The sequence below is a fragment of the Scomber japonicus genome, chromosome 5 (genome assembly GCF_027409825.1).
Source record: "Scomber japonicus isolate fScoJap1 chromosome 5, fScoJap1.pri, whole genome shotgun sequence".
Taxonomy (NCBI): Eukaryota; Metazoa; Chordata; class Actinopteri; order Scombriformes; family Scombridae; genus Scomber; species Scomber japonicus.
In genome coordinates, this window is record NC_070582.1 from 5,632,451 (window position 1) to 5,649,801 (window position 17,351).

General features: G+C 37.4%; 2 protein-coding genes across 2 annotated transcripts; one reads left to right on the top strand and one right to left on the bottom strand.

Annotated features, from left to right (window-relative positions):
* Positions 1-1,031: 1,031 nt before the first annotated feature.
* LOC128358598 (gamma-crystallin M2-like) lies at positions 1,032-2,477 on the bottom strand. The gene is made up of 3 exons (XM_053318933.1): positions 2,466-2,477; positions 1,436-1,678; positions 1,032-1,310 (listed from the first exon to the last, which is right to left on the bottom strand). The coding sequence occupies exons 1-3, from the start codon at positions 2,475-2,477 to the stop codon at positions 1,032-1,034; spliced, it is 534 nt and encodes a 177-aa protein (XP_053174908.1).
* Positions 2,478-4,900: 2,423 nt separating this feature from the next.
* Positions 4,901-7,695, top strand: LOC128358581 (uncharacterized). Its single transcript, XM_053318914.1, has 4 exons — positions 4,901-5,094; positions 5,274-5,517; positions 6,509-6,646; positions 7,410-7,695. The coding sequence occupies exons 1-4, from the start codon at positions 4,931-4,933 to the stop codon at positions 7,677-7,679; spliced, it is 816 nt and encodes a 271-aa protein (XP_053174889.1). The 5' UTR covers positions 4,901-4,930; the 3' UTR covers positions 7,680-7,695.
* The last annotated feature ends 9,656 nt before the right edge of the window (positions 7,696-17,351 follow it).

Below are 17,351 nucleotides of genomic sequence, written 5' to 3' on the forward strand. Positions count from 1 at the left end.
GTTTGATTCCTGGCTCCTCCAGTCCACATGTTGATGTGTCCTTGGGCAAGATACCTATCCCAAAATTGCTCCCGTTGCTGTGTCAGCTGTGTATGAATGGTTAGTTTCCTCCTGATGAGCAGGTTGGTATCCTGCGTGGTAGCCCCTGCCATCAGTGTATGAATGTGTGTGAATGGGTGAATGAGACATGTTAGTGTAAAAGCGCTTCAAGTGGTCTGGTCATAATGACTAGAAAAGCACTATATAAATACACTATTTAAATCCACCAAATAACCATTCACCTGGTTATATCCACAAACCCATAAAGAGAGAGAAACCTTTATAACATTTGAAGTTTATCAGTTGTGTTTATGTGCATTTTTAAGGTATATTTTAATAGTCAGTATGAACATGAGGAAAACCTCTTTACTGGCTGCTGGTTTACAGACAAATTTGAAGAATTGTGAACTTTTCCTTTTTAAGTGACATTTTTCACTAACATGAAGTTTAAACACCAGCCTGGTTCAGCAGTGAAGCTCACTCTATGCATCTTATGCAAGCTCCAACTTCAGAGTGATATATAAATGTAGCTTCATTTATTTAAAAAAATTAACAGGAGGTATGACTACAGCAAGGAAAACTTCTTTCACTGCTCAAATGGACACCTGGCTGCTGGTTAACACACACTGGGAACACTGGAAACACTGGGAACTGTCCTTTTTAATCAGTTTTTTGTGTTAAGATGTTTTCAGTGTTTCAAATGTTTTGATTTTGAACCTATCGTCAGTCAGGCTGTTCTCATCCTTCTAAACATTAGCATTATCATTGTGAACATGTTTGTATGCTTTTGTTCAGAATTTAGTTCGAGTACAGCATCACAGGGCTGCTAGCACGTTAACTATAGATTGTAAAGTTTTAAATGTGTATTTGTCCTCCGTTGTCAGCTAAAACCACAGAGCTCAGTGAGAAGCTTCTTATCCAAACAGAAAAGACAGAAAACTTTGTTTACAAAGAAAGCAGTTTATTTATTTTTTCAGTGTTTCCATGGTAACTCAATAATAAGAGTCCATGATGCGCCTCATGCTCATGAACCTCATGTTGCTCATGCCCATGTTCATGAAGTTCCTGTACTCTCCAGGCCTCATGTACATCATCCTGCCTCTGTAGTTGGGCTGCTCGTACATCAGCCAGTTTCCGTCCATCACGTTGCAGGACATGCAGTTGGACATGCTGTAACGGCTCTGGATGTTGTCACAGTCGTCCATCAGCTCGTGCATCTGACCACCGAAGTTCTCCCTCTCGTAGATCTTCATCCTGTAGTTTCCACGGTGCTGTAACACAAGGAGCCAGTCATTAATGATGTGACAATAATAACGATAATAGTATGTGTGTAATCTGCTGATTCAGACTGATGAAGATATCAGGTCTGTGATGTGATTGGCGGCTGTGTGGTTACCATGGGGATCATGCGGCAGGACCTGATGCAGTCGCTCATGCCCATCATGCTCATGTAGTCAGCGTACTCGCCCCTCTTCATGAAGTACTGGTTGCCCATGAAGTTGGTGCGGTCGAAGACCATGAAGCAGCCCCTCTCCACCCTGCAGGAGTGGCACCTGCTCATGTAGGAGGACATGTCAGCGCAGTCGCTGCTGCACTCATAGGAACGACCCTGGAAGTTCCTGTCCTCGTAGAAAATGATCTGATAGAGACGGAGACAGATCAATAACCTGCTGGATTCATCATTATACAACATTGTGTCCTAATGATCATTCTTGTTGGTGAAAGAGACTAATTATTTTACAACTGAAATGCTGCTCAGTCATCTCAGAACTCCCCAAAGATCAAGTTGTCTTACAGTATGACTTTTTATGTACTTTTATTAACTTTAGCTTTTATTAACGACTTGATTGTTAATAACTCATTAAAAGTTTAGAGAGAGCAGATTTGTTTTACATCTATACAGTTGTTTTTTTGTTTCCCAATTTACACAATTTGAATATTTAAAAAATTGCCTACTATAAGACATATTCATACACTGAGTGTAACACACATTCTGAGGATATATCTGATTAATGATCAATATCTCTGATGTCCATCACTGATAAACATCCAATAAACTTAAAAAAGTTAAGTTAAAAAAATAAAGACTCACTGATTGTCACTCAGAAAAGTATTACATTATATTTAAGTGTCAGAATGTCATTAACACTGAAGCAGTTCTGTACATTAACTGTGTGATCAAAGCACAGATCAAACTATTTAAAACTGTGTTAAACTATTTTTAAATACAATCTGCCCTGGAAACATGTGCAGTAACTGTGACACAGTAATTTAGGGTATTCTTGTATTCTGACACTAACACTAACATCTGTAGAAATCAAGAAAAGCCTGTAACTGATAACATTGATACAAAAGAAACTCTGAACCAGCTAAAGTCAGATTAGGTTAGATTAGATTAGATTAGAGAGAGTTTGTTGTCTTCTCACCTTGCCCATCATGTTGGCGGTTTGTTGGTTGCTGCTGCTGTTGCTGCTACAGGTCAGTGGATGTTGTGTGCTACCTGTCCGGCAGCTGCTGCTCTTTATAGCACCTGGGCAGCTGTAGCCTTTTGTCCAAACACCCTGAGCCAGCAAAGTCTCATAAAAGAGCCCCTCAGTGTTCAGCTTCACAATTGACAATAATGGAATGGGCAAAAATGTGTTTTAAAAGGTGATCTGAAGCTTCAGCCATCCAAATGAGTCAATTGAGTTGATATATTTACAGCTATGTATCAATGATTAGCAGGTTGGCACCCTGCGTGGTAGCTCCTGCCATCAGTGTATGAATGAGACATGTAGTGTAAAAGTGCTTTGAGTGGTCATAATGACTAAAAAAAGCACTATATAGATAGAGTCCATTTACCATTCAACTGATTATATCCACAAACCCACAAAGGGTCAATTGTCAAGCGTGGACAATAGATAATTCACTTAATGCAGAAGCTTGCAGAACCCTACCTCTTTTTGTGTTATTTAATGTTAAGTGAAAAATATGCTCTAAATTTGAATTAAATTAAATACAAATATTAAAAAAAAAACAAAAAAAACTTAAATACTTTTTTAGGTATTTTTCAAATGTTCTGTTTGTATTGGGTTTTTTTTCAGCAGCTGATCGACCTGAGCTCTCCACTCATCAAGTGGAGTCCAGAAGACAAGAAGGAAAACGATGCTCCACTCATCAACCTGTCCTTCTGATCCAGATCCCCCTAAAGACCTGAATCTGATGGTCTCTTCAGCGGACTTGGCTTGTTTCTATCTTGAATGTTAGTAATATGTTTTAAAGACACGGTGAAATAAAAAATATATTTTTCCCAGTTTTAATCCTGTGTTAAGTTGTTTAAGAGTGAGCCTCATAAAATATAATAGTCCTGTGTTAAAATGTATTTAAAAGTTGATCTGAATCTAATATGAAGCTTCAGCCGTCTAAATGAGTCAATTAAGTCTTCTATGTTTCAACGTTACACTCTTTTTAGTGTCAGTCTTTTTGTTACTATACTTCCACCACAGCTCAACAGGGAAACACTAAGAGGGAATTTGATCCTAAAAAGTAAATGTGTCAAATGTTCACCAGCTCAATAGAAGCTTCACATCTACTTTTGAATTACTTTGTGGACACTGTGGATTTTGTCCTTGCACATTTGAAGGAGACATTTTAATAGTCAGTATGAACAGGAGGAATGATTACAAAGAGTCAGGTGTCTCATACGGACACCCGACTGCTGGTTTAAGACACACTTGAACAATTGTGAACTTGTCCTTTAAAAGTTGAAATTGTGATTGATTCTAGGTCAGACTAAACAAAGCATTGTTCTAACATGACTAGAAATATGTATGTGTGAAATGTGTTGCCTATCACTTCTTCAGAAAGTACAGTAATCCATCAGACCATGCTGACCTTTACACATTTGAGGAAGAACAGTTTGCATTTCCTAGGAACTGTTGTGAAACTTTTTTTTTTAAATTAACATTCTTACATTTGCTTAGAAATGTAGCCAGGGGGAGGATAAGCTTATCTCAGGCCTTCCATACAGAGCAGGGCTAGACTGTACTCTTTGAAAAAATATCATCTCCAACAGGGCACAGCAGAAAAGTACCACATAGACTCAAGATGTTCCTGAAGCTTCAGTTGCTTGTAAAGTGCAGATATACTATGAAATGAATATGTATGTGTGTCAGTCAGTGATGACTTTAGACCCTTTTTATGGATGCTCAAGCACCCCTAAAAATAAGTTGTTGTTTTTTTCTAAAAATGATTTTATACAACTTTAATTATTTTGCGAACCTGTTTGTCAGAGATTGGACAAACAATTATGCTGTGGGTTCAAATGGTTTTGTTTTAACAGGTTTAATATTCTTTGGATAGTTATGACATTAATATTGTCAGGGTCCATTTACTATCTTAGGGTCCTCTCTGTATAAATCTGATTGTTTATTCTGAACCATTATTATACACTATAGTAGACCACTCTACTATGTATGATGCGCTGAAGTGAAATTAGTTATTTAGCAGGGGGGGTTTAACACTTGCAGGGCATTGTATGTCAAATTCTCATTAGGAGCTGAGCCCCCCTAAAGGTCTGATCCTAGAATTGCCCCTGGCGTCAGTGTTTCTAAAGGATAAATGTGGGCGGGTTGCACATACTTTTCTATACCAACACATGTCCCTGATAATCAAACAGAAATTGCATGTTGAATTTTACTTGTGAAACTAAACTGTGTGAAACTAAACTGTGTGAAACTAAGAATGATGAGTCTTGGCCAATATCACCTTCTGCTTTGGGTGTGGTGTAATTGTGTAATTTTCTCTTGGCATTTGCTTATAAATGGGAGTCTTCAGTCCAAGGTTAAGACACACACCCACACACCTCCCTTTCAAAACAGTTTGCTAGTTTCTTTAGACTTTAACGGTCAAGATGGATCGAGATGTTGCATTTGAAGCTTTGTGCGCACTCTGCAATTCCTGTGTAACATCTTTTCAAAGACAAGGATTGCAATTTCATGGAGGAGCAGCATCGGTGTGTTGGCAGATGTGTGTCAAGGCTTTCATCTGCACAGTCTTGGATGCAGATGAAACCTGGTAATTATTGGAGGCTTTTTTTAACATCTATGTGGTGGCAATATTTCTGAAAATGGTACACAAGTACCAAGAGATTTAAACAAATTTGTCAGCAGTCATGACAGTGTTTGTATTTGCAGAATGTGCTTTGAACGCCACTAATGTGCTTTAAAACTGCATTTCTTCTCTTTACATGACAGCCAGGTGTCCAGATCCAACTTTGCGCGCTTGCAAAGTGTCCTGCAAGGTTATGGGCTAACAGCAGGCCACGCCCAGGATGCCGCTGTGCGTGCACCAACAGAGAGGGATATCATCATTGATGAAGATGAATTCTTTGACCCTCAGTTCGACTATGACTTCCGCTCACTGACGGACAATGAGACTTATTACAGAGGAGGGGAGGTGTATGAGCGCCCATATGGTTGGTACCGTTTTGCCCTGAAGGTAAATATGTTTTGGTTTTGATTTAACTTTAAATCAACAATGAGCTATGAATCTAAAAATGCAGCATTTAGGCTTTAAAGCAGGGGTGTCAAACATACAGTCCATGGGCCAGAACCGGCTAAACAAGGGGTCCAATCCGGTCCACTGGGTAATTTTGCAAAGTGTGAAAATTGCAGAAAAGTAATTTCAATAGTTCAATAAAATGCACCGATATTCTTGTTTATTTCCACTCGTCTGATCTTCATGTGGACGTCCAACTTGAGATAACTATCCTTCAAAATTGCAAGTCAAAATTTTCCTCAGTGCGCTCGGACACATTTTTATAGGTATCTCTGATCAGGGTAATAGTATACTACACTATATGGTTTATTATAGTAGAGTTACAGTATGTATAAACATTTTTTTAATATAGTCTTCATAGGTTATTATGCAATGGTTTTACTGGTCGGGCCAGCTTAGGATCAAACTGGGCTCGATATGTCCCCTTAACTAAAATGAGTTTGACACCCCTGCTATGGCTGATCTATTAAGCCTGATATATCTTATTCCTCTGTGCTAACCTCAGTTCTTGATCAGAAACTATTAAAAAGCTGCTGCACTGGGTGACATGTTCTGTCATTATAAAGACAGTTTGGCCATGTTACTTTGTTAAGAAATGGCTCATTGAATTAATATATCATAGGGGAGTTTTACTTTCATTGAGGTCTGAACCTTTTTGCAGCAGCATTAAAAGCACCATTACAAAGTTGCAGATGAGATGATGACAACATCAGGCACACAAACAAAACAATACTATGAAGCAAGTAACAGCATTATAAGAGTCAAAATCAGTGAAAGTCACTAAATCCAAAAACTACAAAGGCTTAAAAACAGAATTGATTGGGTCAGCTGAACACCTTCATAACAATTGGCAACTGCTTCATCTTTTAAATGACAAGAAGGCAAAGACTAAGCAGCACTTGTGATGTCACATGTAATTATCTTGTAACAGGTGCTGGATAAGTATGATGGAAATGACTGGTTGGGAACCCGATACCGCAGCACCCAGACGGTGCCGGGGGAGTGGCCTGTGTCCTACCATGGGACCTCAAAGAAAGGAGCTGAAGGGATCATCTCAGGATACTACAAGGTCTGTTTACACATCCATCATGATCAGGGTTAATGTGGCAAAATGTAGCACACTCTTTCACTGCTTATACATTGTTTTGGATTAATATGCCCTGGTTTTTGAGACAGTTTTTATTACTGTTATTAGCGCAATATGCTGACAATAACCACTAGGGGGAACCCTCCGTAACCTACACATTGTTACCTGGTCTTTATTTAAGCAGGTGGTGATTTTACCAATCTTAAGTTGAAAACATGTCAAATGACACCAATGATACCCCTCTATAACAAATGATATTATTATAGAGGGGTCTGTTCTTATTCTGTTTGTAAGCATGAAGAATTAAGAGTAAATGGGTAATTAGTGGTAAAGATGGATAGTAATGATATTAATTAATATTTCAGTCTAAACTAAAACTGTACACTTTAAACTACGGGTGTTGTGATATATGCTACCGATATTAATGATAACAATTGTTCATCATGTTAATAATGTACATACGATAATATTGTGCAAATAACCGTCTTAAATAATTTCTATTTCCTTCCTTTTATCTTTTTTCTCACCCCCAACACACACACACACACACACACACACACACGCGAAAATCTGATATGAATGACTCACTGTATTTGACTCAAGTAACTTTACACAATACACTATAGGCTACCACTTAGAGATATCTTTGTAATATGTTAGAATTACTGTACTTCTGCAAACAACCATGTTAAAGATATTATCAGTTTGTTCAAAGCTGATAAATTCTCATTCTTGTGTTTAACAGCCGGGGGCGGGTCAGACATATGGCAGGGGGATTTACTCGACCCCGTACATCGATGAGGCAGTCTACTACACCAAAACATTCACTTCCAACAGTACGGGCAAGACGTACCAAGTGGTTCTGCAGAATCGAATCAATGCCGACTATAGAGAGAGACACAACAACGACAAGTACTGGCTGGTCCCCATCTCAGCAGGAACATCACCTGCAGATGAGCAGGACATCGTAGAAAGGTCCATCCGTCCTTATGGTCTCCTGCTGAGAGAGGTCTAACAGAGCAACGAGGGTCACACGATTACCAAAAAAAGGGAATTATAATAGCCAGAGGATGTGATGTGTCTATTGAATATCTATGTAAACCATTCACTGATGTTGTCAAATGTAATGAATCAATATATTTGCACGTAAAGATGAATATGACATACAATATATATGCGGATGGGAGAGATTGGAGACCCACTGTAACAAATGGCGCTTTTCCACTACACAGCACTACTCGGCTCGACTCGACTCGGTTCCAGAAACGACCTTTTCCATTACAAAAAGGTACCTAGGCTACTCAACGTGGGCGGGGTTGTCATACCACGGCTCCGCGAAACTGCCGTGACTTTGTTTTATACGCCTCCACACTGAATGAATGGTTTAGGGACAAACCTGGAGAAGCAGCGTTTAGTTTTTATGCTCCACATATCTGGGACAACTCCCAGAAGACTGCACGTCTGCTCCAACTCTGTTCTTTTAAAATCATGAATGAAGACTCTTCTGTTTGCCACTGCTTTTTATTAAATCCAAATCTCACACTTTACTGTAGCTAACTTTTTATCCTCTGGTTTTTATCTATCTTACTCTATTTTATCTTTATTTTCAATTTGACACTTTTAATCACATTTAAATGTCTTTATTTTGTCATGCGTTTCTTTTATATCCTACCTTGATGCATTTTATTTAAGTTCTTTGAATCCCCTGGTTGTTGAAATGTGCTATACAAATAAATTTGCCTTGTCTTGCATTGCGCCACTGCCTCAGATCCATTTCTAAAAGAAGCCATATTACAATAATACCACTAATAGGTTTACATTAATTTGATTTCAGTATCTCTCCAGTCCACATCAACGAAAAAAGGCTGGGTAAATGTTTACAGACATATCATGTTCAGTGTTGGAAAGTAACTAAGTACATTTATTCAAGTACTGCGCTTACATACAATTATGAGGGACTAACCCTAACCCTTCTCCTCCACTGCATTTATATGACAGCTTTAATTACTGTTCAAATGAAGATGTGACACAACGGATAATATATCAAGCTTTTAAAATGCAACACATTGTTAAAGATTAAACCAGTGGTTTCCAACCTTTTTGTCTGTTGAAAATTGTGAGTTCATAATGAAAGCATGTTTTGCAAATTGTAGATTTTAGGACAGGTAAGGTTGTTAAGAGTTTGAAATTGTACAAATATGATGTAGGACCACAGTGGGGAAATTTAAAGCATTACAGCAACAAAAACACCTTCAGTATATGTGAGTTTTACAAGACAACAGTTATTCTGCTGAGGCCGGTTTGACGTACATGTGCATAAACAGAATATTTAGGAAATTTGGGAACAACATTATGTATGTTGGGATAAATATATGACTTTCATCATGTGAGAAGAACATTTTGCAGAATAGCTCAGAGCTTCTTCCGACAAGCACAATACTGGACATTTGTGTTGAGGGATTATAACACACGATGAATTTTGTACTAAAAACATTAAAACTTTGGATGACACCCAAGCTGGGTTAACGCTTGGCACTAGAGTTTAAAGGTTGGGTAACCTGTATGCACCACATCAGCATTCTTTGGTTTTATTGTGTATATTTATTGTGTATATCCTGTTACTTATTTATTTTTTGTGTGTTTTATTACCCATTGTAGAGCACTTTCTGGGTCACATTGCTTAACCTGATGCCACTGCGACCCAGCCTCGGATAAGTGGCCGGGTAAAATGGATAGATGGAGGTGTGACTTACTCATGTTGTATTTTGCAGCGTGCATGTTGAAAATGTGGTGAAAGAGGCCATTGTTCTTGTTTCTTCTTTGTGTTGTTGGACTTATATTTTATTTTCTCTTATATTTTTTTATTCTCTACTTAAGCTCTAAATTATGTAAATCTTAACATTCTACATATTATAAATATATATAAGTGAAGCATTTTTAGTTTACAGTCAACCATAGCCGAGGTTTTTGAAATTCTCTACAATCCAACCCATTTGGTCAGGATTTTATCATGTTACCTCTGAGGTTGTCACTACTAACCAAAAACCTTTATACTCATTATTCTTGACTCATCTGATTCAATAATGAATCTGACTTTAGTTCATAAACCTTTTCTTTCTTATACAATGGTCAAAAATAATCCTTACAAAATGTAATAAACTAGCATCTTAATTGGTCCCAAATGTTAAGATGTGGCTGATTGACACCATTAACACCTTGAGAAGATTTAATTTGCTACTGCTACCACTACTACTACTACTACTACTACTACTACTACTACTACTACAACAACAAACTCTGTCTTTGATAGCATTTGGGATACCCTCATTAAGTACCTTGCAGCTTATAATTTGAAGATTCACTATAGTTTTCATCTATCACATTTCACAGTATCAAATGTAAAAGAATGTGAATGAGTGAAAATACACAGGGGACTTTGTTGGGTAAGGGTGATGCTTTTCTTTAAAAAAAAACAAAAAACAAAAACACATTTTTTGCAGTCATTTGCATTAAGTGATTGTGTGGATTTTGTCCTCCATCACTTTACATTGAAAGCACATTTGAAGGAGATCTTTTAATAGTCTGTCTGTCTGTCTGTCTGTCCGTCTGTGTGTGTGTGTGTGTGTGTGTGTGTGTGTGTGTGTGTGTGTGTGTGTGAAAAGTCAGTTTCATCAGAAATGAAAGGGACCGTCAGACCATTTATAGATAAGACCTTTACAGGTTGCAGGAGCTACTGCTTTATTGCTGTATTATAGAAGCTCTGGAGTGACTTTTTTTTGTTGTTGTTTTTTTGCCAGCACCTCTGAATGTACCGAATAATCAAACATAAATACAATTCTGAAATTTTGGTTTTGGTTTTAGCTCTCACAAATTCCTTAAAGTCAGTGTGTGCGTGGACACACTGATTTACCAGAAGGGTAAAAACATAATTTACTCTTAAATTATGCTTTTTTTTCCTTCTTCAAAACTTTATACAGACAGATTATTTGGAAGAGAAGAGAGGAAAACAAGATACAGAAAACATGTCCAAAAACAGAAAACAAAATAAGATAACAAAAACAAACAATAAAACAAACCAAATTTGGTCACCTAAAAAATAAAAAAAGAAGAAATATTTGTGTGGTTACATGGCAAATCATAAAAGTAGAAGTATGTGTACATGTATGTGTGTCTATATACTCTGACACATGTAGTGGAATACACAATGATATAAGACAAATTAAATGTTTCAAATAAATTGCATAACATATAATATAGCTGCTGTGTACTGTGTATACTGCAGCACCTGCCAATAATAGTAATAAAAGACCTGGCAGGTATAACCTGTTAAATCACCAGATCCAATGATGTCAGGAGGCATCCGTTTATAAATATGACCTTTACTTCCTCATTTAGCACATTGCATTTCCTTTTGCACCCAGCAAGAAGACTTCACCTTTATTTCAAAGAAGTTTTACTACTTTTTTGATACTATAACGTATTGTCAAGATGGATAGAGAAGTTGCACTAGAAGCCTTGAGCAAATTCTGCAATGCCAGTGTTACATCTTTCCAAAAACAAGGATCACGAGGAGACTCTCAGCTACAACTGCTCATCAAGGGTTTCATCCCTACAGTGTTGGATGCAGATGAAACCAGGTAATTTCTAGAGATGGGATTTTTGTTGAAAATATTACAAACCAGGGTTTTTTTTGTTTCATATTTTTTATTGATGTGTACATGAAAAATAACAAAGGCACTCACACATATCAGGACACATAGGTGTCAGCATTAGACATGCCCGTATACACCAATGGATTTAATTAGATATACATATTTTAAGAAACAAACAACAATTACAAAAATAGATACAGATAGACAATACAATAAAAAAAAGAAAAGTATTTAGACATAGTCTGTATAAAAAGGTTTTCCTGGTCGCACAAACATAAGAATAGAAAAACAAATAAACAAACAATAGTAAACTAAAGGAAAAAGAGAGGAGAAAAGAAAAAAAAGAAAAAAGGGAAGGGGGGGAGGGGGTTATTGTCTCAAAAAAATCCATGAGCGGTTGCCATTTATTGCAGAATTTGATTAAGTTTCCCCTTCTTGAATATCTAATTTTCTCTACTTTCAAGAAGAACATAACCTCCTTAATCCACTGCGTGCTGGAAGGAGCTGTTGTGGATTTCCAGTTAAGAAGGAGGTGACGTTTAGCAATCATGGAGGTAAAAGCTATCACTTCCAGTTCTTTAGTAGAGTATTGGGTATACTCTTCTGGAAGACCAAAAATGCAAATGTGTGGTGAAGTGTCAATAGTTTTTGAGAATACCTTCAACATGGTGTTGAAATACATTAGCCAGAAATTTTTCAGGGCTGGGCAGGAGAAAAGCATGTGCGTAAGGTTGCAGGGTGAACCTCCACATCTGTCACAGACATCTACCGTATTTGGAAAAATCTGTGCCAACCTTGTCTACAAACCAGGGTTTTAAACCAATTTTACTCAATAGTCATGAGAGAGTTTGTAAATTTACTATTTGCAGAATGTGATTTGAACATACGGTTGTGTATGACTTCAGGAAGAGACCACTAATATGCTTTAAATTTGCATTTCCTCTCTTAACATGACAGCCAGGTGTCAAGATTGAACTTTGCTCACATGGAATGCATCTTGCAAGGAGGTTTCTCCTATGTGCAGCAGAGTGCTGTTGTAGATATACCAACAGGTCTAAATCACATCATTGACGAGGATGAATTCTTTGACCCTCAATTCGACTGTGATTACACCTCGCTGAGAGTCACAGAGACTTATCACAGAGGAGGGGAGGTGTATGAACGCCCGTGTGGTTGGTCCCGTTTTGCCCTGAAGGTAAATTTGCCTTTGTCTTGATTTAACTATCAGCATTAGTTGTAAGTTGTAATTTGTTGTGGTGATATTCTACTGTCAACAAATCTCATGTGCAGAGTCAAACCAACAATGAATTGACCTACTGTATTAAACCTGCAGTGTGGAACTTTAACATATGAATGAACACCCATTACATTCAAGGCCTGAATGTTGTTCAAGCCCTTGTCAAACAAGTTCACAAGTAAAATGACTCTGATACAGCTGCCCCATAGCAGGCCTCTGGAAAACTGGCCAATCAAAAAGTGTGGGTTCATTAGGAGACAGGAGCTAAGACTGTCTGTTACAGACAGAGGCTGAACTGTCTGAGGGGCATAAAGAGCCAGAATAAGATAAATAAGGGGTTTTCTGAACTGTGAATAACATAAAGCTTCTCTAGTGAGGTCCCAGAATAAAAAAATATAGGTGCAATAGCAGCATAATAGGTCACATGCCAATATCTTGTTATAGGTGCTGGATAAGTATGATGGAAATGCCTGGCTAGGAACCAGATTCCGCAGCACCCAGTCGGAGCCAGGGGAGTGGCCTGTGTCCTACCATGGGACCTCAAAGAAAGGTGCTGAAGGCATTGTTGAGGGTTACTACAAGGTTTGTCATCACTCCTGTTGTTAATGCAATAAGATGTAACATATTCATGTTACTTACCCTGCCACTGCCTGCGTAACACATTACATTTATTTAATGAAAACATTGAATAACGGTACAACAAATGCTATCTATTTATTGTTTTGGATGTGCCAGGGTTTTGAGACAGTATATTATTATTCTTTATTCTTTATTCTTTCTATTGATGCTCTTTCTATTTTTTGCTGCTGCAATAATGTAAATTTCCCCACTGTAGGACTAATAAATGATTATCTTATATTATTAATAACTTATTAAGTGTTCAAAGTAGTTTGTTCAAAGTTGATCAATTCTCATTCTTGAATTCAACAGCCAGGCCCACGTCAGAAGTTTGGCAGAGGGATTTACTCAACCCCATACATTTCTGAGGCGACCCAGTATGCCAGAACATTCACTTCCAACAAGACGGGCAAGAGGTACCAAGCGATTCTGCAGAATCGAATCAACCCCGAGTACAGACAGAAACACAACAAGGGCAAGTACTGGCTGGTCCCCATCCCGAAGGGCATCTCACCTGTAGAGGAGCAGAGGATGGTAGAAAGGGCCATCCGTCCTTATGGTCTTCTGATAAGAGAGGTCTAAGAGATTGAGAAAGGTCACAAGATAACCCAAAAAATTTGACCACTTATTTTCCTGAGCTGTATTCTTTTTTTAAAACAGAGGATGTATTGTCTTTGGAGCAGAAAGTACTCCAAGCTAAATGTATTTTCATATAAAGATTAATTTGGGAAAGTAATAAACAATGGTTCCTGAATGGAAGTTTGAAATAAACACTTTGCTTCTGGTCTTTTGTCTTATTCCATTTTTTTAAACAAGCCATTAAAGGAAGTTGTGATCAGTGTCTATCCGTAACAAAGAGGATGCAAACATTACATTGTTCTTTAATGCTTTTGTATTTAGCAAAATACAGGTCATGTGAAATACAGCTGAAATACAGAAATTAACTTATCTTTCAGGATTGTGTCAAAAGACTTCTGATTTTGCTGGAGGCCTTTGCTTCCCTACACTTAGTTGCTTACAAAACCAAAGATATGACTTACTATAAGTGCCAGAAATATAATGTCTCATCATGTACCATAGCATGTTGCTAAGCTAGAGGATGAAGTTGACAATCTAAACAAGTTTTTCCTCATTTTTGGCTGTTTTTGTAGGTAGATATTTGCTGAAACAAAGCTGTAAAAAGCCATTGTACAACACCTACACAGCACCAAACAGCAAACAGACACAGTTAGCAGGAGACTAGCTGGTGGTTGTTAATATAATGGAGCATTTAGAAGCTAAAAAGCTATATACTTGCCCAAGGAGTTGGTAGAGAGCAAAGACAGAGCTAAAAGAGAGTGAATATTGGATTTAAATGAACCAAATACACACAGTGTTAATGACTAAGTTCAATAGATCAACTTCAGTCAAAGATAATATTCCTGCTGCCCTCAAGTGGTCAAAATCAGTTATTGCAGGTTTAAGAGCAGTCTTAAGAGGAAATGGAAACTAGTTATATGCAGCCTAATACTAATTAATGTAATTTATGTCCAGAGCAGGAAAAGCTATTTACATTTTCTTAGTGATATGTATTGTTCTGAAAAAGTATATATATATTTACATTTTTACATGTGAAATAAATCTTGAACATTATATTGAAGAGCATGCAGGAGTAAAAGTGAGTAAAAGTGAAGTGACTGCCAAACTTTTACTTTGAAACATTTCAAGAGGAGGGACTGCTTTATATAGCTGTAGATAAGGAATGTGTTTTTTGGTGGACAATGTTTTTCCCTTTTCCTTTTCTACTTTCACTTTTATTTGGACGACTGAGGTCACAGTGAATTATAAGACATGTGATTTCCCGGCAGAGACCTGCTGCTTTCCCCTCAGAGAAAGATCTATTTTTAAAGTGTAAATGGCAGTTTGTGTAATGGACAGTATGATTGTGTAACCTGATATTGCTGTTCTGTTTTAATACAGGTTATGCAAACTCAGCTTTGCACTGTGTGTTATGGGGCTTAACCCAAGCGCAGATCACTTGGAGGGAGGAGGAGAGAGGAGCTCAGTGCATCATGGGAGTCCCCTGGCAGTCTAAGCCTATAGCAGCATAAGATAAGAGCTCTAAGAGCCCTAACTATAAGCTTTATCAATTCGCCATCATGTACATTTTTGCAACGTAATTGACCAAACAACAGAAAGTAATAAACTGTTCATCAAATGTTTGTGTACACCCCTGGCAGTTGTTCTGTTCTCCTGCTGCCTGCTTCAAAGTCCTATACTGAGGTGGAAGGGACTCAACAGTAATTCCTTATGTGTCTTCAGATGCCAGCGACCCAGATCCAGGTTGGCGACCCAGGACGGCTGAATCAGTAATCTCTGTTAAATCCCTTCTTAAAACATGCTATATGGCTATATGGTTTGTCAATTCAAACTTTTTTTCTACATTGAAATGCATTTTATTTTATTATTATTATTTTATTTTATTTCATGCTTGGGTGATATGAGCTCTATACAGGACCTTTAAGGGCTTGAAAATGTTCTGTTCTGTATGTTATTGTTCATTTGAAATGTTTGAATGTTGTATTCAGTATGTTTTTATTTGTTTAAAAAACATGCTATGGATGTATCAATTATGATACAAAATAAAACTCATATATGCAAAGTGTTATTTAATTAATTTTTTAAATTATATGTCAGAAGGTCCAATAAACTCCTCTATGGTGTTTATATGTCTAATGTACTGTTTCGTATATATATTTACTCATTACTGGTGCTTCTATCGTGTGAGCCAGTGATGGTGGTGGGACGTAACTGATGTCACCCAGTTCAACTCTGTGTTGAGTGGGTTGGTTGAGTGGTAGACAGCTGTGGTTGTGCAGTTCAATAACTTTCATTATCAGTGTCATCTCTGCGTGACTGAAAGACAGTGAATATTTATCTGCTGTATGACTTGCGGTATTGTATTTAATTGTGTTCACGCAGTTACAGAAAACATCTCTGTGCTTAGATGCTTGCCATTTGATCACTAGGCAAATATTTCCTGTTTCATGCACAAAAGTTAATGGCACTTGGCTCACCTGTGTGCTCACCTCTCAGCTCAACTCGGCTTACCTGATTTAGTATGTCAGATTAGAAATATGGAATGTCGTGATCGAAACATGTTCATACATTTATTAACTACCATTGGACACAAGAGTGTTTTATGGTTAAGATAAAATACAAAGTGGCCAGTGTTAAGTGTTGTTGGTATCTGTACAGCTATTCATTTCACTCCTGATTATTATTTACATTAGATTAACATTATGCATATTACTGCATAAGTTTGAAATGAATATGTTGAAAGTGTTGTTCTGGCCGACACACCAGCTGACAAACACAGAAAAGGTGCCCAGACTGAGCGTATTACTATAATCAGCACTACACTAACAGTCTTTCCTACTTTGTGTTACCTTGGACAGTATTGTATATTTTGTGCTGAGGGATTATAACACAAATAATGAATTTCATACTAAAAACATTAAAACTTTGGATGACACTCAAGCTGAGTTGACGCTTGGCACTAGAGTTTAAAGGTTGGGTAACCTGTATGCACCACATCAGCATTGTATGGTTTTATTGTGTATATCCTGTTACTTATTTATTTTTATTACCCACTGTAGAGCACTTTCTGGGTCATATTGCTTAACCTGATGCCACCCGGACCTGGGCCCGGATAAGCGGCAGAAAATGGATGGATGGAGGTGTGACTTACTCATGTTGTATTTTGCAGCTTGCATGTTGAAAATGTGGTGAAAGAGGCCATTGTTCTTGTTTCTTCTTTGTGTTGTTGGACTTATTTTTTATATTCTCTTATATGTTTTTTATTCTCTACTTAAGCTCTAAACTATGTAAATCTTAACATTCTACATATTGTAAATATGTATAAGTGAAGCATTTTTAGTTTACAGTCAACCATAGCCGAGGTTTTTGAAATGCTCTACAATCCAACCCTTTTGGTCAGGATTTTATCATGTTACCTCTGAGGTTGTCACTACTAACCAAAAACCTCATTATTCTTGGCTCATCTGATTCAATAATGAATCTGACTTTAGTTCATAAACCTTTTCTTTCTTATACAATGGTCAAAAATAATCCTTACAAAATTGAATAAGACTAGTGTCCTAAAGGGTCCCAAATGTTAAGATGTGGCTGATTGACATCA

Bases quoted from the DNA above. Each gene is read 5' to 3' on its own strand.
- LOC128358598 (XM_053318933.1), bottom strand. The intron at 1,311-1,435 runs GTAACCACACAG...CTTGTGTTACAG, and splicing joins CCTGCCGCATGATCCCCATG to CACCGTGGAAACTACAGGAT.
- LOC128358581 (XM_053318914.1), top strand. From the start codon at position 4,931: ATGGATCGAGATGTTGCATTTGAAGCTTTGTGCGCACTCTGCAATTCC. The intron at 5,095-5,273 runs GTAATTATTGGA...TTTACATGACAG, and splicing joins TTGGATGCAGATGAAACCTG to CCAGGTGTCCAGATCCAACT. The intron at 5,518-6,508 runs GTAAATATGTTT...ATCTTGTAACAG, and splicing joins GGTACCGTTTTGCCCTGAAG to GTGCTGGATAAGTATGATGG.